This window comes from Ambystoma mexicanum, chromosome 4q (genome assembly GCF_040938575.1).
Source record: "Ambystoma mexicanum isolate Mex_15411 chromosome 4q, UKY_AmexF1_1, whole genome shotgun sequence".
Taxonomy (NCBI): domain Eukaryota; kingdom Metazoa; phylum Chordata; class Amphibia; order Caudata; family Ambystomatidae; genus Ambystoma; species Ambystoma mexicanum.
The window spans coordinates 1,241,634,110-1,241,660,351 of record NC_090928.1 but is presented as its reverse complement, the minus strand read 5'-3'; the positions used below and the strand labels follow the sequence as shown (position 1 = coordinate 1,241,660,351).

Below are 26,242 nucleotides of genomic sequence, written 5' to 3'. Positions count from 1 at the left end.
ACAGGTCTCTCCAGCCATATGACCTTTGGTTGTGCACATAGTACTCGGGTTAAGCAGTCCTCTAGGTTAAGCACGGTTCTCTCCAGCCATATGACCTTTGGTTCTACACATAGTGCTCGGGTTCAGCAGTCCTCTTGGTTAAGCACAGGTCTGTCCAGCTCTATGACCTTTGGTTGTGCACATAGTACTCGGGTTAAGCAGTCCTCTTGGTTAAGCAGATGTCTCTCCAGCCATATGACCTTTGGTTGTGCACATAGTGCTCTGGTTATGCAGTCCTCTTGGTTAAGCACAGGTCTCTCCAGCCATATGACTTTTGGTTGTGCACATAGTGCTCTGGTTATGCAGTCCTCTTGGCTAAGCACAGGTCTCTCCAGTAATATAACCTTTGGTTATGCACATAGTACTCAGGTTAAGCAGTCCTCTTGGTTAAGCACATGTCTCTCCAGCCCTATGACCTTTGGTTGTGCACATAGTACTCGGGTTAAGCAGTCCTCTAGGTTAAGCACAGTTCTCTTCAGCCATATGACCTTTGGTTGTACACATAGTACTCGGGTTCGGCAGTCCTCTTGGTTAAGCACAGGTCTCTCCACCCATACGACCTTTGGTTGTGCACATAGTACTCGGGTTATGCAGTCCTCTTACTTAAGCACAGGTATCTCCAGCCATACGACCTTTGGTTGTGCACATAGTACTCGGGTTAAGCACAGGTCTCTGCAGTAATATAACCTTTAGTTATGCACATAGTGCTCTCGTTATGCAGTCCTCTTGGCTAAGCACAGGTCTCTCCAGCCATACGACCTTTGGTTGTGCACATAGTACTCGGGTTATGCAGTCCTCTTGGTTAAGCACAGGTCTCTGCAGTAATATAACCTTTAGTTATGCACATAGTGCTCTTGTTATGCAGTCCTCTTGGCTAAGCACAGGTCTCTCCAGTAATATAACCTTTGGTTATGCACATAGTACTCGTGTTATGCGGTCCTCTTGGTTAAGCACAGGTCTCTCCAGCCATACGACCTTTGGTTGTGCACATAGTGTTCTGGTTATGCAGTCCTCTTGGCTAAGCACAGGTCTCTCCAGTAATATAACCTTTGGTTATCCACATAGTACTCAGGTTACGCAGTCCTCTTGGTTAAGCACAGGTCTCTCCATCCCTATGACCTATGGTTGTGCACAAAGTACTCGGGTTAAGCAGTCCTCTTGGTTAAGCACAGGTCTCTCCAGCCATACGACCTTTGGTTGTGCACATAGTACTCGGATTAAGCAGTCCTCTTGATTAAGCACATGTCTCTCCAGCCATATGACCTTTGGTTGTGCACATACTACTCGGGTTAAGCAGTCCACTTGGTTAAGCACAGGTCTCTCCAGCCATATGACTTTTGGTTGTGCACATAGTGCTCTGGTTATGCAGTCCTCTTGGCTAAGCACAGGTCTCTCCAGTAATATAACCTTTGGTTATGCACATAGTACTCAGGTTAAGCAGTCCTCTTGGTTAAGCACATGTCTCTCCAGCCCTATGACCTTTGGTTGTGCAGATAGTACTCGGGTTAAGCGGTCCTCTTGGTTAAGCACAGGTCTCTCCAGCCCTACGACCTTTGGTTGTGCACATAGTACTCGGGTTAAGCAGTCCTCTTGGTTAAGCACAGGTCTCTCCAGCCATACGACCTTTGGTTGTGCACATAGTACTCGGGTTAAGCAGTCCTCTTGGTTAAGCACAGGTCTCTCCACCCATACGACCTTTGGTTGTGCACATAGTACTCGGGTTATGCAGTCCTCTTACGCACAGGTATCTCCAGCCATACGACCTTTGGTTGTGCACATAGTACTCGGGTTAAGCAGTCCTCTAGGTTAAGCACAGGTCTCTCCAGCCATACGACCTTGGGTTAAGCAGTCCTCTTGGTTAAGCACAGGTCTCTCCAGCCATATGACCTTTGGTTGTTCACATAGTACTCGGGTTATGCAGTCCTCTTGGTTAAGCACGGGTCTCTCCAGCCATATGACCTTTGGTTGTGCACATAGTACTCGGGTTAAGCAGTCCTCTTGGTTAAGCACAGGTCTCTCCAGCCATATGACCTTTGGTTGTGCACATAGTACTCGGGTGAAGCAGTCCTCTTGGTTAAGCACAGGTCTCTCCAGCCCTATGACCTTTGGTTGTGCACATAGTACTCAGGTTAAGCAGTCCTCCTGGTTAAGCACAGGTCTCTCCAGCCATATGACCTTTGGTTGTTTACATAGTACTCGGGTTAAGCAGTTCTCTTGGTTAAGCACAGGTCTCTCCAGCCATATGACCTTTGGTTGTGCACATAGTACTCGGGTGAAGCAGTCCTCTTTGTTAAGCACAGGTCTCTCCAGCCATATGACCTTTGGTTGTGCACATAGTACTCGGGTTAAGCAGTCCTCTTGGTTAAGCACAGGTCTCTCCAGCCATATGACCTTTGGTTGTGCACATAGTACTCGGGTTAAGCAGTCCTCTAGGTTAAGCACAGTTCTCTCCAGCCATATGACCATTGGTTGTACACATAGTACTCGGGTTCAGCAGTCCTCTTGGTTAAGCACAGGTCTGTCCAGCTCTATGACCTTTGGTTGTGCACATAGTACTCGGGTTAAGCAGTCCTCTTGGTTAAGCAGATGTCTCTCCAGCCATATGACCTTTGGTTGTGCACATAGTGCTCTGGTTATGCAGTCCTCTTGGTTAAGCACAGGTCTCTCCAGTAATAAAACCTTTGGTTATGCACATAGTGCTCGGGTTAAGCAGTCCTCTTGGTTAAGCACAGGTCTCTCCAGCCCGGTTGTGCACATACTACTCGGGTTATGCAGTCCTCTTGGTTAAGCACAGGTCTCTGCAGTAATATGGTTGAGTTGCTGGAGCACACCCGTTTCATGTTATCTATCCGTTTTGGATAAGTTGAACACGCCAAACTTTTTGGTTCCCTCTCATTCACATTTGGAACCTCTGTGATAACGACTAACCAGCTCCACTTGGCAGGAGAATGGCCTTCAAATTAACCAAACTCTCTTGATTTAAATTGGTGTCATGGCTATACATGGGGAAATATTGGAATGTTTGTGTCAATTGTTTGTTTAGCGCTCATTCACCCCTGCTTAGTGTGTCGTTTCCGGGAGAGGGGGGGGACAGCCATCTTGTTCTGCATCAGTAAACGCTAGTGATGGGAAGGACTGGGCTCCTAATAATGGAACTGATTTTCAAGTTACTGGCTCTCATATGCCTTTCAGGCCCCTACCATGGTTGTCACGGAAGCATTGGCACAGTTAGCAACAGTGCCAGTGCTTGAGTGACCCCATTTCCATGGAGTCCTATCGGGATTTACCATTACCGCTGCTGCTTGTGATATCCCGGTGGCACTGGTAAGGGTGTCACAGGGTTGCCAGTAACCCGCCGCCTACCGGCAGGTGTTGCTGTCCAACCCCGTAATGAGCCCCACTGTGTGCTTCCTGACTGTGCATACTACACAATCCATCACAGATCGAATTAATCATTTGGCAAGACTCTTATACGTACATACGTGGGTAATCTAAAATAGCACCAGAGGTCAAAGTGGGTGGAAGCGGTTCGCCTCTACTTTTTTAAATTAAGTTTTACTGTCCCTATACGTTTGTTTTTAAAAGAAACTGTTCCGGAATGGTTTAGTTTTAAAATAAGTGGAGGGAGAAGGTGAAACTTGCACTTTCAGTGCACTGCACTGAATAGTGCCTTAAACAGCAGGTGCATGTGTTTGGGGGTTTGTAAGTGGAATGGAGGGTAGCGATGGGGATTGTGGGGAGTGTGGGCAGGCCAGCAGGGAAAATAGTTCCACTACTTTTTTTCGTAGACTTTGACCTCTAATTATCACAGTCACAAGAATCGCTGCTTCCGGGTACCTTAAGCAGTCAATGGTGCCAAGTGTGTGGGTCCTGTCGTGCTCCAGCCTTACACCTGGTGTTTAGGTTCAGGTTCCTGATGAATATCCAAGGGCAGAGGGGCTAGCAGGGTTATCTGGTTGGTCCCCCATTGTGGCTAAAGCTGCCATGAGTGTATCACAGAGTTCCTGCTTATTCAGATATCTCAGCTCTTTATTTACTGTCATTGTCCTTATTAAATTTGAACCTACTCAGACACATGGTGTGCCCAGCACATCGTACGAGTAATGTCGTAACATGCAAAGGCCAATGACTCATGGCTAGAGGCCAGCAATTTAAGTCCACATGGAGATGGGTGCAGCTGGAAACCTCAACCGCACCCTCAATATTCTAATGAGTAATGAGGTACAGCTTGAGATATATTTCCACAGGCAACCCTCCAACGTCCCCTAGAGGTTTGACAATAAAGACAAATAAATTCAGACTGAATAAAGCGAACGCAACATAGGAGTAGCAGTCAACACAAGGACAATCTAAGATTCAGACTTAAAGGAGTATTGGCGAAGGTCAGACTACATCATAGAAGGGTCTCTTTCTAGACAAACATAGTTGATGCCCATTTCTCAAGAGAAAAACCTGTTCCGTTTCAGTATCCAACAAGGATACAGAAAGCAGTGATTCTGTAACAGATAGGAATCCGCAAAACTTGTGTTGCAGCTAAAGAACTTGGTTTTTGTTTACCAAGGAGAGGGCAGATTGTCACCTGGCTGTTAAAGTTGCTGCTGATGTCTCAGGTGACTAACATGATCTTACTCAATGGGTGCAGATACAATGGAGGCGAGCGTGGACTCTGGTGGGAAACGACCCAAGAATGGTAGTGATTTTCATGCAATGTGTCCTCGGCCTTGCAATGCTTCCATTACAGTTCAAAGGGGCAACAGCCAAAAAGAAACCTAAATTGCACCAATAGTAAAATACACTATCATCACAGCTCTGCTCTGGAAGATCCAGCTCACCCGGGACTTTAAGCGGACAAAATAGGCTGAGAATATTTTTGAATCAGTGTCGGAGCACAGAGAAATAGCATGGACCTTGATGCACAGGGACATTCTTAGAAAATGAGTTCCTGGCAGGAGTCTGGAAACATTTGTGAAAAAACCTTGGTCTCTCAGGCGATAATACAATTATAAGAAGAACCTCTTTCATCTGAAGGGTCTTCCAGTGCGCATAAGGCAGTAGTCTTCCTCGAATGGACAGGGTGGGCCTCTGACATCTGCTAGCAATCTCTCTCTCGTACATCAATATCCATGGGTGCATGCAATATATTTGGCAAATTCCATAGACGTCATGCAATCACCTCCAGATTCGGGGGTGTTGTCGAACCCCATTATCACAACAGGCAAAATCAAGTTCTTTTGTGGATGGAGTAGGTTTCTCATTTTCAAATAGGCTATCGCTCTGTTCCGGCCAAGGAGGAACACCCTAGTGCCTCATATCTTTCATGTAGTCCCCATTGGGCAGGCTTTATCAATCGACAATACAACAAAAAGAACACCTCAATGGATACCCCCAACCATTTCAACAGGAGAGCTCTTATGTCAGTGCTCGATGTTCAAGATACATATCGCTTTAACCTAATCATCTCTGCTTATCACCAATTTGACAATTAATGTTTGCACGCCTTGTACTGGTCCTTTCATTAACATGTCTACTCAGACTACGGTCTTCTGAAGGGCGTACACCCACAGCAGCACTTCGAGGCCATAACGATGACAGGCGGCACTATACAAATATCTTATTAGATAACATTTGCATGTCCTATTTTATTCGTGTCCCCCAAAAGTTTGAGGGTCAGTTTTGGGCACCACCATTAAGAATGAAATTACCCTCTTGACACTCTTGCCCGAGTGTTCATGTAAGTCCTCTAGTGCGCAGCCTTCACGGGGTGGTAATTAAAATGCTTTATTGTCTGGCTTATTGTTTGGCACAGTCAACCCAGAAGCAGACACTTGTACAGTGTACAACCGTCTTCTGGATCATGGATTTCTCATACATTCTGCCAAACCCAATTGGCCCTGCCTCAATATGCAGACTATATCGGGGCATTCCTTTTTAGATGCATATAGGAAGGCTTTGATGCACTCTTTGAATGGGTTCAAGTACAAGAGCACATGGCAACTTGCAACAGTTGTGCTTCTCTGTTCCAGTCTTTGCATAAAGTCAACAAAGCAACATCTGCTGCTAAAACAAAACCGAAGTCCTCTGGATTGATTGCAAACTCAAGGTGCCCGTTCTTGATGGACCAGCCAGCAGGTGGTGCCTAAATCCTTCCCGTGTATTACCGGGAGCGGATCAAGAACCATGGGCTATGATGGGGATCAGAACAGATGGCATCCTATGGGAGAAAATTGGGGACTACCAAAGCCAGCAGCGCCAACATTGGAAGAAGGCAATTCATTGAACTGGAGGATGGAAGCTATTCATGAGTGGGAGGGGCTTAAAAAAAAGTATTCAAGGCTTATGCCACAAATACTAGCCACATAGTCCAGATTTGACTCCTTAGTTATGCTCTGGAGGGAGTGGTGCCTTCTATCCTAGGCTGCCATATACATTCCGGGTAACAACAAAGTACAAGTGGATCAACTCTACAGCCAGTGGGAATTCTGTATTCTACTCGGCCACCTGGGCTCCTTGTGTTCCTGCATCACATCCAAGATCCAACCCCCCTCATAGCCGGTACATCCTGTGTCACATTACCTTGTATGTTACGGTCAACAACATGCAGTTTCTTTTTTACCCAGTATAACACTACAATACCTAAAAATACAATACAAACATAGGGTATTCCAATTGATCTGGGAGCAGTTTGGCAAGCCATGGCGAGATTGCTTTGTTTAAAGGGGCAAAAACTGTCCCAAATGCTTCCTGCTTTCATTCCCTCCCATTCCTCTCCTTTACAAGGCATTGTTAAAAGTATGACTGGTCATGGCCTTAACCATCTGAAAGGTGGCACACTTGATACGCATTTCTTGGAATGGCCCCAACAACCTTCCCACCATGCGACATTCGCCACTATTGAGGGGTGATTCTCTCCCATTCCGTCTGTTCTATGTATTACTTAAAATTCTATAGCCACTTAAAAATCCTATACTATTGACTGAATTCCTTCCCTATGTATTATTTGAATATATTTTGCTAACTTTCGTTTCGGTAGTTTATTCTTAAAACTCTGCTGCTGAAGTGCCACTTTTTCCATCATGTAATCCCCATTTCAGAAATCATTTCAAAGGTAAAACCTTGGTTTTCTAATTGTTCCTTACATGGCATGCCTATTACAGGCTACAGTTGGCCCATAAGCCTGTGAATTAAAAGCTGAAGTCTGCAGAAGAGTTAATTTTCCAAAGAATTTGTGATGTCAATTCTGGCCGGCCAATGGCTTTGGCTGCATATTCCCATCGCTTGTGAACCTGATATTTCTATTGGGTTGTCCACTTTTAAGATTCCCCTCCTTTTATCCACTGGATGAAGTCCCAACTGGACAGGTGGTATGTTTGATTGGCACTGGGTTGGCCAGACTTAATGGGGTATTTAAAGACTCACCAAGAGTCCAACTTTGATTTCTAGGAGGGCACAGCAGTATTGTGCCTTTGCCTTTTATCCTGAAAGTGTTCCTGCATTCCAATTGAACCAATATATAGTACCGCCTCTTCCTTTCCAAATCCCTCCCTTAGGAAGGCCGATTCAAAACACACCCTGGGTGTGTTGTGAGCTTTAGAATCTGAATGGCCATTGCCAAGGCTGCCACATGGTCAGCTCTGCAACCTTTCCTTCAGCATAAGAAATTAAATGTCGCGGTCTCAACCTCTGCAGACTTTGGAGGAGGACATTCCAGAGTTTCTACACTGCGGGTTCACTCGCCTGCCACCCAATGCAGCCTGAATAAACCCAGGCATGTTAATTAATCTGGCCAATGCTTTGGAGGTTCCCTCTCAAACAAGGACTGTGACGAGAAAAGGTGGTAATGGGCACATTATTTATCATCAATGTTCCTTACACCAGTATTATAATTCACTGCCTCCCTCCCTCCAGTGGGGCCTGCTCTTTCCATAACAGTCAAGTGGTACTCCACGTACCCCGCGGTCAGTGTGCCCTAGCTGAGAATACCAGTATTGAGCAAGTACCTTAACCAAAGAAAGGTGCGCGAGACTGCTTGCCCCAACACAGACTCACCATCATAACTTAGGAATGTTAGTATAAACCCGTGCATGAAGAATTACTGGATACACACACTACTACATGCACACAAGCAAGCACACCCACACACAGTGATTCCACGAAGGCAAAAATGGCACCGAATTAGGTGCTAAATGTCCAGGAGTGGCTATTACTAATATTCCTACTCTTCACCTCCACAGCACGGTACCATAAAGTTTACATGTTAAAAAGCTGATTGAGACTTTGGGATAATAGTGCATTATCAATGTTAAATATAAACTCTGCTCGATGAATGCACAATGTCTGTATGACATACACCCTTATATCCAATGTTGGTTGTCCTTAATCTATGTATGACCACTTATGTATTGTCCCCGGTGACTGTTCCATTCATAATTATAATTGTTCTTTTATAACACGCTTAATACCAGGGACCAGTTTCTAAGCACTAGCCCGGGGTGAGAACCTGTGTTGCTATGGTTTGTCTTGCTTCCAAGACAAACGCATTGCCCCTGAGGTATCCTCCCGGCCTGTTGGCGAGATTTATCATGTGTATGCTTCCTCCCCTCTCCTAATGAGACCCCCAGCACTTTTTGCTGGCCTTCTGGACCTTTTCTTTCTATCCTGAATGAGTGCAGCCGCTTTCCACTCATTCATTCTTATTTGCTATGACCTTTGGAACTCTGTTCTCTCTGTTTTACCTGTACTATGGAGTCTACTTTCTGCAGCACACAGCTCCTTATGGGCAGTGTTGCTGGGAACCCTTTGGGTTCTCCTTTGAGATTCTTTCTTCATCCTTATTAACTACAGTTCTTCAGGATAGAGGTATACTTTGTTTCCCTCCTAAAACATTATACTATGAGAGATTGGCACACACCACCTTATGTGGAGTCCCTGGGGGATACTAGGTATCCCCCATCTCTCTGCTCCTGTGACTCTTTAGTCACATAAACAACCCTTTAGTTATGGCTGGTGGCAGTGGACGTGTTCTACCAAATATTGTGCTATTTCTTACCGCAGACTATATTAACAATCTCGGTTGTGCACAATAGGGTCACCTATGTTCTAACATGGTGGCTCCTTTCTTTTTTCGCCATTTATAGCGTGGGTGTCCTTTGTTAGCCCTTCTTCTACCATTCTTGGAGGGGGAGGTCTGTGTTTGTGTATTGCCTTTGTCAGGAACCCCTTGGTGTCCCCACCTAGGCTCCAGTGTGTCTGTGCAGACAGGAAGTGGGGGAGGCGTTTTTCACTCCCCTGCCCTTTCTGTCTACCTGAACGGAACCAATGCCCAATGGGGGGCTGGCTGTCCTGATTGGACAGTGTGAGAAACCTGAAGGTGTCTCCCTCTCTAGTCCCCTGGGATCTGTCAGCCAGGTGACCAGGACACGGCCATCGCCGTGATCCAGTTCCTGGGGGTGGACCAGTGTGGGAGGACCACCTGGATGGGGGCCCTCAGGGAGTGGGACACCGACGGGTGTGACACGGTATCCCCCTTCTTTTAACACCTTTTCCCCATCCTAACATGTAGGACCGTCAAAACCACCGCCCCCCACCCCTTTTCTGCACAAACACTTTTGCACGACACGCTAGGGAACGGACTAACACCAGAGCCGTTTACCTGACATGTCCCAATACAAGGGTCAGGCAGAGTCAGGCAATTGATCAGAACCACACACACTTGACGGCTCTTTCCCTTCCCCACAGGGATAAAAGGTGGAGCGAGAGAGCACAAGACGATCATGGCAGACAGCACGAAGGCACAGCTAACCATGCACTGCAGTTCAAAAGAAGGAGAAAGGTGTCAGGAATCGAGAGGTCGGCGAGGAGAGAGGAAACCTTGCCCTTTTCATCCCAGGCCCACGGAACCTTTGAGGAAGAGGACATAAGACCATGAACAATAGCCCAAGTGTCTTGCAGCAGATGTCAACGGTACATGGGGCAAGCCTACGCCGGTAAGCAGGAGCAAGGGAAACTCCTGCTACCGTCCTTGACTCCAGTTACGAAGAAAGCCAAGCGGTTCATCACAGCTGTGGAGTCGAGGGGAGAGCCGATAAGAGCCGGGCTGTGGTGAATGAAAGTCACAAAGTGGCAAGTGTGAGCTAAATTCAAGGTACTGTAAAAGTATTGAGGGGAGACCAGCTGCAGAGGAAACCAACACCACGTGGGTGTCACTCCGAGAGACTCTGGTTGATCCCCGTTTAAGTAGAATTACAGAAACCAGAAGACCGTAGGAGATCCGCCAGAAGAAGTCAAAGTGGTCATAAAGGATGTCTAGCAAAATACCGGTACAATCGAAAGACTTTGATCTACAAACAGAAGTAAAGGGGGGGTCAGCGCCCAGAAGAGGGGGACCCAAAAAGGGAAGTGAATCCCGCTAAAGAGAAAATAACTGTTATTTTTTCGTTATACAATTTGTGAAAGTAAAGAAGTGTCAGCACCCAGAAAAGGGGGACCCGCAAGAGAAGTGAATCCTGATTGTCATTTGGGGTCAGCGCCCAGAAGAGGGAGACCCAGGGGTGAAGCCGTCACCCAAAAGCATTTGTAGAATTTGTTGAAAAAGACTGAGAGGTCAGCGCCCAAAAGAGGGGGATCCAGGGGTGAAGCCGTCACCCAAAGTGTTTGTAGAACGGAACTGTGTGTTTGTTTATTAGAACTATCAGGCCCTTCAGGGCGAGAGACATTTTATTGGAAAGAGACTTTTTGCCCATCTGAGAACCTGATAGCTGGAGCAGAACTGTCGGCTTGTGCAGAGGAAAGCTTGAGCGTGTGCTGTGCTCAGCAGACCCACCTTTTTGACATCCTGACTTATAATTTGAGAACACTTCTTTCTTTTCTTGATAGCTATCCCACACCCTTTCTTGGTTAGTTGTAAGGTTTGGCAATAGGTTTCTTAGTATAGGCCCATGTTATTTGAGCCACGCCACTAGGACTGCCTTATTTTTCATTTGATGGTCGACACTTGCTCCCCTCTTAGATTTAGGTTTAGATAAGGCGTTTTTCCACCCTGCATTCATTGTTCAATGAAAACCCTTGATCAGTGATGACTTGTGTCTGTCTTTACTGTTGTCACCATAAGTTCCTCACAACAGCCCCTTTCTGTAAACTGCTCAGAGAGATTGCAGAGGAGCGTGTGCTGAAACTGAATAAAAGGTGAGGTTCCTGAGGTGAAAGGCAAGTCAACCACTGGAAACTGAAGTAACCGAAGAAGAAGATAACTAGAGACACCTGCAGACCCTTTGCATCACCGTCAAGCGACCATTGCTATCCTGACTCAGATTTCTACTCGACAGAGGAGCTCCAAAGAGGATGACTCTTTCCCTTTGGCTGGTTGGACCAACCAGCCCTGAGCAGAATTACAATTTGAGCCATCTCCTGAGGTGCTGTGCCTTTCCAGAGCTGCAGACCATGAATACCAGGAGACCTCTGACCCAATTGCAGGGCATCGTCTTAGAAAGGCCAATTCCGTCTAGGTTTTTGCTGAGCTCATCCAGAGACACAATGTGACTCATCCAAGTCCCCTTACCGCAGAGCGGGACTCCAGAAATCGAAGAAGATTTTGATGGTGCTGTAGAAAAGGTGCCAAAACCGCAGAATGACCAGAGAAGACGAAGAAATCTGTGCCAAGGCTCCTCTCTCAACTGCTGCTGAGACAACCCATTCAGAGTTCTTCCTTTCAATCACCAGACCAAGAAATCCAGAGATCTGGTCCGTCGCTGCTACACAAAGGAGAATCCAGCCACAAACATTTCTTCTAACCTACCTTAAACCAAGAAGTCACTCCAGAGTGTTGGAATGCACAAAGAGGTGTCCATGGTGTCCACTCATACTTCTGACCCAAGCGGTCGGCTTGTGCCTCTTTTGTGAGTCCTTTTACAGGGTCTCCATCATTGTGTTAACTCTTCTACTATGGGGGGCGTGGCTAACCGCCATGTAGAGAGGACGCGACTTCGGCGAGCTCTGCTAGATGTGCCACTTATAAGCTGTTTCCTACGGCTCTGAAACATTAAACAGACCCTGCAAAGCACAACGATTGCTGCGGACGCCAGCGTGAAGCTCCATGACTCTCCACACACGAGGGTGTAAGCCCGAAAGACTTGTTTTTCTGCCCGCGAATAACTGTTGGGCAAGAAGCCAAGATGGCGGCTCTCACACACTGAGCCCGGGGAGCCCAGCGCCAGCCCACAAGACCGCAAAACTACAAACCTGCACAATCGCTTGTGAGAGGAAGTGGAAGAGCGATTCGGTGGCGCAGCTGCCGAACGCGGCATCAGCGGCGTTGCATGGGCCGCCGAGACACTCGAGGGGCCGTGGACAATAGGAGGAAACCACCGGCCTGGCTGTGGGGAGCCGCGGAGACCAGACCGGACCCGCCAGAAGAGGTGAGAGCAGAGCGGAGGGGCTCGATCGGGGGGGGCTGCATACGGAGCCTAGTGCAGACGGCCCGCTGCCACGCCCCACTCCTGGCGAGCAGAGGACCACACCGCGAGCGCCGCCTGCGCACCCCAATACCCCAACGAACTAGGAGAAAAGCGGGGGCACATGAGGGCTGGCCGGAGACCCTAAAACACGAACCACAACAGACCCACCGGATCTCTAGCTGTGGGACTGGTCGCCCTTCTGAGGGGTTCCTGGCCCCACTCCCTGCCGGAGGCCCCGGGCGGATCTACAGTCCACTCGTGGAGTGGGGGTAGTGAGCAGCGGGGGTTGCGGCGCCTTCAATCTGAACGCGCAGAGCTGCCGAGCACTGGCCTGGGGCCCTCTGTGTGAGCCTCCCACCAAGTCACGCACCGCAAATCAAGCGGGACCTTGCAATCTAGCCCCTGCTGCATTAAGTGGACTCCGGTAGCAGACAACGCACAACACAGGCCGCCACACCTCGAAGCCGCGAACCACATCCGAGGCCACAAGTAAAGCACACATCGCCGAAACTGCCCTCAGCGCCCGAAGCCCACAGACAGCGCCGGAACCAGGGGAATGTCTCGCCTGGACAAATCAACGGGGATGGGGGCTAGGTCAAAGCAGCGCCAGACCACCATAGACGCTTTCACGGCCAACGGACTCCCCAACCCTGAGGCCTCAGACACGGCATCTGTTGAGATGGAACTGGCCCCACTGTAGCGGTGGCCGAACCCAGCAAAACCCAACTCCTGGAAGCCATTAAGTCATTCCAAGCAACAATGGTGAACAAAATCGACGCCGTGGCCTCAGATCTGGGCCTCCTACGCCAGGATGTCCGCTCCTTGGCTGGTGGAACCGAAGCGCTGGAGACCCAGGTATGCAAAAATACGGAAGCAAAAACCCAACTCCTACATGACGTGGATGGCCTCCAGCAGAGACTCAAGAATTTGGAGGACAGAGCGGAGGAGGCAGAAGGGAGGGCTCTCCGCAACAACATCCGGCTTCTCGGCCTGCCGGAGGGCACTGAAGGCCCGGACCCCACCAACTACGTGGAGAACCTCATGCTGCAGGAGATCGGCGCGGAAAAGCTGTCGCAGGGCTTCTCCACAGAGAGGGCTCATAGGTCACTTGCTAAGAAACCACCACCAGGCGGTCCACCTAGGCCTATGATAGCGAAAGTACTGAACTACAGGGACCGAGAGGTCATTATGGCGTATTCACGATCATGTGGCCAGATCAAGAGGAACTCTGCCAAGATTGCGATTTATCCCGATTACAACTTCCAAGTACAAATGAACAGAGCTCAGTTCATACATGCGAAGGCCAGATTGAAAGCAGCAGGATTGCGATACATGCTTCTATACCCCTCAAGACTAAAGGTGATACACAACAGGGCCCTCCTGTTTGACACCCCGGAACAGGCAAGGGACTGGATGGATGGACAGCAACTACCTGACATTGAAGACAAAAGGCGGAAGCCGCATTGAACCGCCTTCCAAAAAACTGCAGGAGAACTTTTCTTAATACAACTGCGGATCAGCAGAAGGACATAGCCTAACGAGCGGCTGATATGATCCTATTATACCGAACGCCGAAGCAAGAGCTCCTCTCAACCCCCAGGAGTTTCCTTTTCAGGGTACGTTTACCCGCCCGTAGGGCACCCGAAGACCATGTCTGGTCCTAAGGAGTGGAAACGGGACAGTCATAACGAGGGTCACCTCGCTGGACCAGTTCTACGTTTGGGAAGTTTGTTAAAAGGGAGGGAGAAATGATTAGCACCCACGTTGGGAAACTTGATCAAAAAACACAGACACCTCAGGATAACTTCACGACAGATGCATCATTAACAGGACCTCGACCGAGGCCGAGGAGGAGCAACGGACACCACGCCGCCTATGGCTGAAAGAATAAAAGTTATGACGTGGAATGTCAGAGGCATGAACAGCTTTGTGAAACAACGCCGGATACACGCATATTTGCGACGATGCAAGGTTGGAATTCCAATGCTCCAGGAGACACACCTAACAAAGGAAAAACTGAAGGCGCTAGCCAAGACATGGCGAGAGACTCTGATCGGATCCTCCTACTCCTCTTATGCAAGAGGAGTCCTGATATGGATCGACCCGACCATCCCATTCAGAGTAGTGAGCACCAAGACGGACGACGAGGGCTGGATGGCACTTGTGCAAGGTACCATGGAAGGGAGGGAACTATGCCTGGTTAGCACTTATGCTCCTAATCATGATGCCACCGCTTTCTTCCACTCCCTGTTTTCTCGACTGAGCCCTTATGTAAACTGCAGTATGATTTGGGGGGGAGACCATAATTGCACCCTAGATCCCCTCAAAGACAGGTCTGATACCAAGCACTCCCGCCCATTCCCCCCAGCCAAAATATTGTCTAAATGAATAAGCCAGTTGTCACTGTGTGATTTGTGGAGGGAACAGGGCCCTGAGCGAAGAGAATACTCCTTCTCCCCGCCACACAACGTCCACACTAGGCTGGACTATATTCTAGTCAGTCTGGGGCAGCAAGCCACTTTTTGCGACGCACAGTATTTGCCAAGGGTGCGGTCAGACCACTCCCCCATGTTGGCCACCTGGGAGGTATACCCGCCCAGACCCCCAATTCCCACGTGGAGACTTGGGGCTGAAGCCCTGCTCGATGCAGCCTTTCGCGAACACATAAAAGACAGTACCAATGAATACTGGCAAAGCAACCTGGACAGTGTAGAATGTATCAGTACCGCGTGGGAGGCATATAAGATAGTCATGAGGGGAGAGATGATAGCTACGGTGGGGGGCGCCCAGAGGTCCATCACGAATTCCCTGGTAGGCGCGGAAAAAGAGCTGGGGGAGCTGGAGAGCAGGGCAGATTCGACTCCAGAACATCTACAGGAAATAACCAAACTGCGACAAACCTGCCTGTCGCATTGGGAAACCTTGGGGAAACTAAGTTATGCTAAGCACACTGAAAGAACGCACACGCTGGGAGATGAACCCGGTAAACTCTTAGCTTGGCTTTACAAGAGGGAAACCCCTAGGACTCCCATTTGCCACATACTCAGACCTGATGGCACTACAGCGCACACCCAAGCAGAGATTAACTCGGTCTTCTCAGAGTTCTGTTGTGACCTATACCCTGCCCCCCACTGACACTGAGATTGAGGATATCCTGGATAGCATAGAGCTACCAAAAATAGATTCACAAATGGCTGAAGCCCTAGACGACCCAATCACCCCTGACGAGGTGAAAGCAATAATTAGATCCTTACCATCTGGGAAAGCGCCGGGCATGGATGGCCTACCCGGGGAATTCTATAAGTCATATGAAGAGACCCTTGCCCCACTGCTAGCGCAAGTATACAACGAGGCTTACGAAAGTGGTATCCTCCCTGACTCCATGAGAGAAGCCATAATAATCCCTTTGCTGAAGCCTGGAAAGGATGGGACGGACTGTGGGTCATATAGACCACTATCTATGTTAAATGTAGATAACAAAATACTGACTGCACTCCTTGCAAATAGATTACGTAGAGTGATCCCCCTGCTAATTCTCCATGACCAAACTGGCTACGTGCCTGGGCGCTCTATCACCGAAAACTTGCGCAGGTTACACCACATCATATACAGCACCGAGCGAGGGCCTCAGAAATATGCTGTGGCGTCACGAGACGCCACCAAGGCCTTCGATTCGGTGAGATGGGAATGGTTATATGCCACCATGGTTAGGATGGGGATCGGACCCGCCTTCCTTAAATGGACCCAATTGGTGTACACCAATCCCACTGCCAGAGTGCGCACCAATAAGACATATTCAGAGAAATGGCCCCTTTACAGAGGTACACGGCAGGGATGCCCACTGTCCCCTATGCTATATTTTATTGCCGCAGAGCCTGTAGCTGCATATCCCCGGCAGGGGTATGGAGACAGAGGCATCGAACTAGACAGGGAGACACACCTCGTCTCTATGTACGCCGACGACATGCTGCTGTACCTGCACAATCCCGAGCACCTCCTGCCCTACATTTTAGAGACTTTAGATTGTTTCCATAAACACACGGCCATTCAGATCAACACAGACAAGTCTTGTCTCTACTCCCTTGCTGCATTGTATAGTGAGGAGCACAGATCCCTGCTCCTTCTCGACCTTCAATGGCAGGTGACATCCTTTAGATAGCTGGGTGTTACCATACACCGTAACCCTAGCATCGAACACATTCTTAACACGTTTAGGGCTTAAGATGCCCTTGCAAAGTCCATGGATTTTTGGGGTAAGTTACCACTCTCGGTAGCGGGGTGGGTGGGTCTCCTCAAAATGGTGGCACTCCCCCGTTTACTGCATTGCTTTTCCAACGTCCCCTTTAACATCCCCCGCTCCTTTTTAAGAGACATAGACAAACTCTGTAGGGGATTCCTTTGGCAGGGAGGTAGGCACAGGGTGGCGCTGGACATTCTCCATAGACCCTATGAGAGGGGGGGATTGAAGGTCCCTAATTTCGAACTATATTACTTGGCTAGCCAACTGAGGCATGTGACGCAATGGATGGCAGATGAAACCACCTCAGACACCCGACTTCTCCAACCAGCTCTGACTCGACTGTTACTCCGGGACTTACTATGGGTTGAGAAGGGGGCTCTGAGACATTACCCATACCTGGTCAGGCTCGGAACCCAGCTCTGGAAGCGGGCCTGTAAAACAGTGGGGGCGACAGACCCGTATTCCCCGCAGATCCCCATTGCGGCAGTCATGGCTAAGCTCTCATGGGGACACACAGAAACACGCACCCAGTGGGAATCCTATGGGGTGGCAGTATTAGAGACCTCACTTACGAACAGGAGCTCATGACATTCGCTGACCTCAGCGAGTCCACAGACCTGCCCACAGGCCAGTTTTTGCTCCACAGAGCAGTAACACAGGCCATGAAGAACAGATGGCCGGATGCCACCGACCAAGTCATTGAGAACGATATCATTGAGTCAATGCTGGACACTGCTGAGGGGGGCCACGCAACCTCCAGACTATACGAAGCCCTACTGCAGGGCACGACCAAGAGTGAACTTAAATGCAAAGAGAGGTGGGAACTGGGCCTTGAATTTGAGGACAAAGCATGGGAGAGAATAACCCATTACCATAAAAAAATCTCTAGAAATGCCCGTCTCCAACTCATCCAGCTGTACATTACCAACAGGGCCTACTTTACACCTGACGCCATATCGAGGTTCAAAGGAGCCACAACCCAGACATGCCCCAAATGCCACGAGCCGAGGGCGGGATTGACCCACATGTTCTGGGGCTGTCCGACGGTCCAGAGGTTCTGGGCCCAGGTGAAAGAGAGGGTAGCAAACGCAGAGATTGAAGTGGAAATTCATGAGCCAGCAGCCTGCATTTTGGGAAGTTACAAGCGAAACAGTAAGAATAAGACCCTAAATAAACTCATAGACTTGATATACATAACAGCGAAAAGACGCATAGCCATGGGATGGAAAAGCGCCGGAGGCCTAAGCGAGGCCCTTTGGTGGGGTGACCTCAGAAGATGGATAGCCGCTGAGACCGCGGCCTGGGAGACTGCGATTCAGGTACAGAGGCTGGGCTCCAGTGAAGAACTACTCCGTTCGGTGGCGTTAACAGTGCCATTGCTCCACCCAGCGGCCAAAGACAGCGCCTCGGTCAGTACGGACAGTCCCGGCCCGGCACGAGGTCCGGACGAAGACTGTGGATGTATCGGAGGTCTCGGAAGGAGGGGCGTGGGGCGGGAGGTTTGGGAACGTTATATTATGTTGTTCTTGAATTATGCATACTGCATTGACTAATCAATGATCCTTTGTTTGTTACTATTTGTTGAAAACCCAATAAAAAAAGTTAAAAAATAAAATAAAAAACTCTTCTACTATCTTGTCCTAGAGACTGAAAGTATCCATAGGAACCTTTGTTGTTCTGCTACTTCATAAGACTTTGAGCCCTCTCCAAACTGACTTTTGCATAGAGGTAGGGATCGGACTTTAAAAGATTTAGTTTTCTAAAGAAACGCCTCTAGAACCTTAATCTCTGCTACTGTATGACTAACCAACCCTTTTCCTTCCTAAAAGACTTTATTTAATGTGGTTTTGTTAACTAAATACAATTACCGTATATATCTTTTTCTTAACCCGAGTACGCGGATGTACCGCTAATAGGGTAGAACTGTCATTAGTGTCAAACTCTGTAGCAATTGTACCGCGAGCAACTACCAACCAAGCAGTGGCCTTTGAAAAGTATGTATAAGTATTCCTATGTGTGTTGGTTAAATGATCTAAGTATTTTAAGAGATCCTTGTGTAAATATAATAAATATATACTTTAATAGAACTATTGGTATAAGTGTTTCTTTGGGCTACTGTGCTAACTGGGTACAGTGTACTTACCTACTGCTCACATCTTCCTCCTATGATAAGCGTGACTGCTGTGCTACTCTACCAAGGTTCCTTGAGTAGTACAAGCTTATACTAAGAGTTGAGAACCTGCATGCCAAAGGGATCGTTTTATGAAGTTTTACCTCAAGTGGACTTTAGGAAAACTCCACTAACATTCCCCTCCACAACCTGGTCAGAATATCCCCCAAACTCACCCTGTTGTAAGAAGCTCACTGCTTCCCGTCAGATCTGATTTCTTAACTATTGTACGTTCTTTTGTGATCAAAAGAACATTGTTCTTCCTGTATATGAATCAAATTTTAAAAAATCTATGTTTTTCCATGACCAAATACAGTGCTGCTCAGTATATCTCTATGTGAAAGTTTCAAAGTTTGTCACAGGCCTAGCTGGTGAAATCATTCTCTTACACAACATGTAAAAGTCGCTTATGATGAGACCACTGAGCTGATTCATATGTGTATTAGACACAACTGACCCCTGGTTTTCGCTCTCTCTCTCCTCCACAGATTCCAGTTCTCAGATGGTGCTACTGACATCCGGTCTTGGCGACAACCTGTTTGCAGAAACAGAGATGTAACCCAGGCATGTTTCTCAACCCTACAGAATCTCTGGAAGCACAACTTTTGCGTCATTTCTCATCGAAACTATGTACAGTCAAGAAAACAATTTTAGTGCACCCGCTTCAACAGGGCTTCTATGCCCCACGGCTTCTTTTCTCTTTCCATCCAGATAGTGGATCTGTGTGTGTGTATTTGTCACAAACTGTGAACCGATTATAGTGATCTGAATGCTGCATGCTGTTCCCCTCTCACGTTCCATCACATGACTGGCCTTACAGACCTCTCTCCACCTTGTGGTAGGGTGGAACGACATTCCTTCTCAACCTACACGACTGGCCTTCTATTTCCTCCTGTAGAGGACAGAACTTACATGCCAAATCCTTGTAGGCCAGGCCATGCCCCTTGCCCCTACATTCGATGAAACAGGTTGTGCATCCACTTCACCACCCTCGCAAACAGGAGGGATCTCACATCACCTGAAGTGATGTGCTTTGCACTTTCCTCTCATAAGACGGGCCGCACACCTGCTGATGAGACTGCACAATTCTCCTGTGAGAAGTCCTTAAACCCATCACGATTGCCTTCACAAATAACCAGTTCCTCAGCTGGCCCAAAGTCTCATCTCAAGTGGTGTCCAATTCATCACTTCACTGGCAGCTCAAGTAATGCCACACTAACCCTTCATCCCAACACATGGCCGATGCGTTGCTCAATCTTGAATGTTCCACTCCACTTTCATCGTATAAAATGACCCAACCCACCTCCTCCCACCCTTTTTCCTGGAATTTCCGAATGCTTTCTCAAACTTCATTTCAAGGAATGCCCCAGGCCTTCTCAAGCTTCATTTAAAGTAGTGTCCCATGCCCCTTTTCAAGGAATGTCCTATGCCTCCTGTCCCTTCAGGTAAAGGAAGGCCCCATGCCACATCGGTCCTCATTTTAAGGAGTGTTCCATGCCGCCTCCCGCTGCTTTTTGTAAGCAATGTCTCATGCTTCCTCAGACTTCATCCTAATGACTGTCCCATGCTCCCTTGTCTTAAGAACTGTCCCATCCCTCATCAACCTCCATCTTACCGACTGTGCCATGCATCTTCAACTTTGATATTAGGGAATGGCCCAGGCCTCCTCAACCTTCCTCTTGGGAGATGTCCCATCCATTTGCAATATTCCTTTTGGGTTATGTCCCATACCTCCTCAGTCTCCAGTTTAAGGAATGTAACATATCGTTATGCCTCTGTTACCACCATTTTTCAGGAAGCTTTAATGCCTTACTGAACTTTTCACTTCTATGGATGTCCAGATATCACACTTCTCCCACCGAAGAGAGAGGTTCCCCACTCCAATTGGACCTCTTCCAAAAAAGTGTATTATGGTTCATCATCCAACACTTGGGCACATCTCACTTATCACTCTACCCCAAGATCCGTCCCATCAATCAAGACTGGAGTCACTTATTTCACAACAAAAACAAAGAGGTGATGGCAGGAAGGTTTAGCATGAATCTTCCTCTGGAATTGCTCTGGGCAACCCTCCAAACCATCGTCTTTCGCCTGCCAAGCCATTACAGAATGGGAAAGACCATATGCAAATCAGACTTGGTCCCACCCCAAAAGGGGCAGTCCAGCCCGATCTGCTAGGTCACATCCCTTCTGCACGAGACCACAAGCATCCCCAAACATGTTTCGGCCTTGTTGGGCCTCATCAGTGAGGAGTGGCTTGGTTCTCTAGACCCAGCAAACACGGGACCCACGTGTGGGCATACCCGTCCCACTCGGGGTGAAAAAGCAAAAACAAAGAGGTGATGGCAGGAAGGTTTAGAATGAATGCTAACCTCTGGCATTGCTCTGGGCAACCCTCCAGACCATCACTTTTTGCCTGCCACGCCATTACAGAAGGGGAAAGGCCACTTATTTCGCATCCTACTTTCTAGAAAATGACTCACCTGCTACACCTACTCTACCCCTCATCTCAAGTTCGCCGAAACCTTAGATAGCCAAGACTTCTGAAATCTTATCACCTCAATGGTTGCCCCATTTTATTTGAAAACACTTATCCCAACTACTCCGGACACCTTCTTCAAAGCAAACCCTATTTCATGGACACACTCGGATAAGACTATCACACCTCATAAAATGCCTCTGCCTCACAAGACATCCCGCACTACAGTAGATTTATGATCCTAACTCATTTACGTAAATCCTATTTATTAGAGTTTGTATATTTGTTAACAAAGTCTATAAATCTCTATATATTGTTCCTGTTGGTGCTAAAAGAAAGGATCTGTGATGGACATTCCCTTTCTCAGAGTTTTATAAAGTTTTATGGAAACCCACCTGATGTGTGAGTTGTGTTCTGTATAAACGAAGGAGGGTGGCTGCTCATTGCGATTGTCCTCAGGAACCGAAGGGGCTTCATTACTTCCTGTTTCCTCAGCTATACAGAAAGGTCCAGTTTAGTAGCGCTGAACAGTGGAACAAGCTTGGTTCTAAAGGATCACCCTTCCACTCCATTTAGCTGGATAATGAATTTAAGCCACAAGCGGCGATGGGCCTCATTACGAGTTGGGCCATAGTGGTAAAAAGTGGCAGTAATGCAATTACTGCCACTTTTACCACTCCACCGAATTATAGGATATAGAAACCGGTGGTAATTCTGCCAGGGTAAATTCCTCGGTACGACGTTCATTCATCGACAGTGTTTTTTAATGGGTTTTTTGACGATTTTATTTTTTCTTTAAAAAAATCAAAAAAAGAGTGAGTCGTGGGTAAGGGTATATAAGGGGTGGTAGTGGGAATAGTGGCAAATTAATTTGGGGGTTTTGAGGGGAGCGCCCCAAAAAATAAACACATTTTGCTTATTTTTTTAAAAAACCCATTGAAAAAAACAAGATGAATGAACACAGAAACAATTCCTCTGGCGGAATTATCGGCCAGAAAACCAGCATTAAATGTATCATATTACAAGGCAAAATACCACTGAAATACAGCCAAATCCTGATGGTAATTCTGACAAAAGAAGGGGTGCCGTTGCCTCAACCAAACGGGTAGAGGTAACTGCATCCAGGTGGAGAAAATTAACCCCCAGGGGCAACTAATGGCCTCCAACAGAATATGTATGGGAAACGCCTTCCACAAGCACACTTCCAAGCACCATGCAGCCTCTGGCACTTGCTAACTCTGACATACATGGACTCCTACCTTCATTAAGCTGCAGTGGATAGTACACCAGCAGCAACAAAGGAAGTCACCAGGGCCAAGGCGGAGGAGACCTATGGCCAGGAGGGCATCCATTCCTAGAATCAGACCATCGCCCTGGGCACTGTCAGATGCAGAGCTGATTACACTTTATCGAGCATTTCTCTTACACTCATCCAGCCTCTCATTGAGAGTGCCATCAATATACGAACAGCCGTACCACTGCTGATGAAGCTCGTATCAGTCCTTCAATTTTGTGCCATGGGCACATCTCAGCACACTGGCTGCATGGCATGTCCCAGCCTACATTTTCTGAAGGGCTGGGACAAGTGCTGGATGCACTATCAATATGTGCACCATCACATCTTTCTGCCCATACAGCTATGGAATGGTTACTCTTAAGACCTGAGAACTTTGCAGCCGACAGAAGTTTTGTACTAATTCTTTTGAAGACTGTATTGATGGACAATTTCTACGGGGTCAACAATGGCCCCTGTATATGCTAATGCAGTCATGTTTTACTTTGAAACTGAGGACATTTTGACAAAGTATCCATGCAAAAAGTATTTTAAAATGAAAATGAGGTATATCAATGATGTATTTGGAATTCTGAGTGGTCCCCTAGATTCATTGGAAGAATTTTGTGGCTATCTCATTCAGTTACATACTAGGATAAAATGTACATGTCAACATAGTGAAACGAGGATCCAGTCTCTAGACGTAGAAATATATTGTAAAGATGAGTGATTAGAGACTACGGTCTACTCAAAAACAACGGATAAAAATAGCTTACTTCTAGCTACAAGTTTCAACCCTTGTAAAACGATTCAGTGTTTTCCATATAGTCCATTTCTATGATCTAGAGGAAACATTTCTGAACAGTCTGAATTTGACCTAAAAAAAAGTATTGAATTAAAAGAAAAATGTTGTGACCGGAAGTATGAGACTGACTTAACCATTACATTAGAAAAAGCACACCAATTGTTTAGGTCACAGTTATTGGAAAATAAAGAGACTAAAGCGATTACGCAGCTAGTATCTGTCACTTTATTTTCACTAGAGAGTATGCAGATCAAAGTGTGATTAAGAAAATGGGGATATTTTGAAATTAACCCCTACATTAAAATAGTAATCAGAGAAAGCCCTATATTGTCCTACATGAACAGTCACTCTTTGGGGACTATGTTAGTTAAAGCAAACTATACACATCAAATTGATCGCAACCAATTAAAAGGGTATACAACCCTTTTACAATTGCCAAACTGCCATAATATCATTATTCACCCATATACTGGTGAAAAAATCTGATTAAATCATTCAGCAACATGTGATTCTAATAATTTCATCCAAATAGTCCCCAAGATAGATGCATATAAATTAAATAAGTGTGGTGCCCAAACACACTCTTGCCTTAGCCCCTTTGATGTAGGTATTTCCTCTGATAAAGCTCTCTGTAAATTCATTCTGACTTGGAGTTTGGTGTCTGTGTGAAGATAAATCAAGAAGTTAAATAATGTATCTGATAGTTGCCAGTTCCGCAGCTTGAGCCATAATCAAGAGTGGTTTACAGTATCGAAAGCCAGGGATAAATTGATACAGGAAACAAACAAGGTGGCGGCACCTTTGCCCCATGCATTTTGGGGGAAAACAGCATGTATGAAGCCATTTAGGGAGGTACTAAACTCCATTGTAAATTCAGACAATCTGCCACATGTATTGGCCCAAGCCTCAAGATCCCGCAGGATTAAGGATGCAAAGAACTTAACACTTCACGTCTAATAGAGCAATCGGGCGGTAATCTGCTGATTTACTTTTATTCCCTTTTTAAAAAAAATCTTATTAATGTATGATATCTATGAATTGGGTGTACTTTTAGATTGTCGAATATTAATAAACCGGAATAGTTGAATGGAAGCCCAGAATTATGGTGCTCACTTGAAGACTATACTACTAAAACCATTTGGGCTCGGCGCCGGTGAATTCAATGCTTTAATCACTTCCAGAATATCATTGCTGTTCAAATTAATTCTCCAAGGTCCAACCTCAACTAAATAGGTTTGCCAACTCTCCTCAGCTATAAGGTAATAATTGAATTCCCTTTTTTTGCTCAAGGTTATGTATAAGAGACCAGAAATTAGAAGAGTTTTTCCAATGAATGGCTTCCAGCATACACTCGCCATCTCTTTGGAGTAATAAATGGCCATTGGCACTTGAGCCAGTTTTTATATTTGTGATGCAGACGCCGTTTTTCTCCTCTTGCTCTCTCTTAGAAACGTTTGCCATTTTATTGACCTAATGTCCTCTCACAGTTCTCTTTTCCTAGATTGAACTACTTCTCCATATACATGTGGCTCATCTTTGTTTTTGCCACATTCACAGGTAGTCAGTTGATTTTATTCTGAAGTGGCAACATTTTCTGTTATCATTTTATCTATTTGTTGACCTAACGTGGTACTATTAAAATATTGCCTTATTAAGCAATTAATAGTTGTGACAGTTTTTACCCTTCATACAATATGAGTGTTTTTATAATTTAGTATTAGGTCTGTAAGAGTAGTGGGCTGGAATGGAGCCACACCTAAATTGTGTCAATTCGCAAATGATGGTCACTAAGGTCCGTTTCTTCAACATGGAAGTTCAGACAATTGCTGAATAATGACGCAGTGGCAAATAAATAATGTATTCCTGAATCAGTCGAGTCTCTGTGCCACGTAGTTTTACTCTATATGCCTCCGGGAACATTATCATGGAGCATATATAGTCTCCAATCCTCACGAAAAGAATTCCACTTTTTGACCATGAGATTATTTTAAATTAGCACGACTATTATCCACCGAATGACAAGCGTCCTTCTCTGTTACAATATAAGATCAGAGGAATAGAAATCGCCTATTAAAATATCCCAGTCCAGTGGGTCACATAAATACTTCTCAAGGAGTGTTTTTATCTTGACCATTATCGCTTTGCTTTCGGAGTGCAAGGGGCCCCAATGTATGTTAATAATATGCATCTTTTAATTCAGACATCCAATATTGTTACTTTGACTACTAATAAACCTCTGAATCTATCTGTTACTTTTTCAAAATAAAAGTGGTATGTTGTTCTTTATAGCAATCATCAAACCACCTGACGGTCTACTGCCATTTTTACTAATATCCAAATGCTGAATCGTGTGGTAACCATCCCAAATAATTCTTCTCCATACTTCCTGGAGAAACAGGATAGTATGATTACTAAGATCAGCACATATATAACAATTTGAAGAAACCCCTCAATTTGCAAGATAGAATTGACAATTGTTCTTTTGTATTAAAGACAATTTCTTCAGACCATTCGTAGTAGATTTTCCATTTAAAATACAGCCGGTAACCAGTCCAGTCCCAGTCAACCTGTGAGATCTGATGTTTCGGTTCCAAGAATTGAACCATTTGATTTAAATAGAGGCTGTCAGTACAAGAAATCTTTAGGCCTTCTCCGTACTTTGAGCTATCAAATTACATACTTCTTTGCCGCATCCGAGGGCAGTTAATTTTTCCTGGACTAATGAAAGGGACCAGATCATACCCCATTCGTCTAAACGCTTCAGATTCCACCAATAACATTGCATAA

The 26,242-nt window shown here is 46.5% G+C and overlaps 1 protein-coding gene across 3 annotated transcripts in view; it reads left to right on the top strand.

Moving 5' to 3' along the window:
• Positions 1 to 21,771, top strand: part of LRRC73 (leucine rich repeat containing 73) — a 206,615-nt gene extending 184,844 nt beyond the window's left edge. For 2 of the 3 annotated variants that reach the window (XM_069608814.1, XM_069608813.1), the window contains one exon: positions 19,387 to 21,771. In XM_069608814.1, the coding sequence (XP_069464915.1) occupies positions 19,387 to 19,457 (71 nt within the window). In that variant the 3' untranslated portion in view covers positions 19,458 to 21,771. The remainder of the gene's footprint in view (positions 1 to 19,386) is intronic. The other variant, XM_069608812.1, reaches the window with a different exon arrangement.
• The last annotated feature ends 4,471 nt before the right edge of the window (positions 21,772 to 26,242 follow it).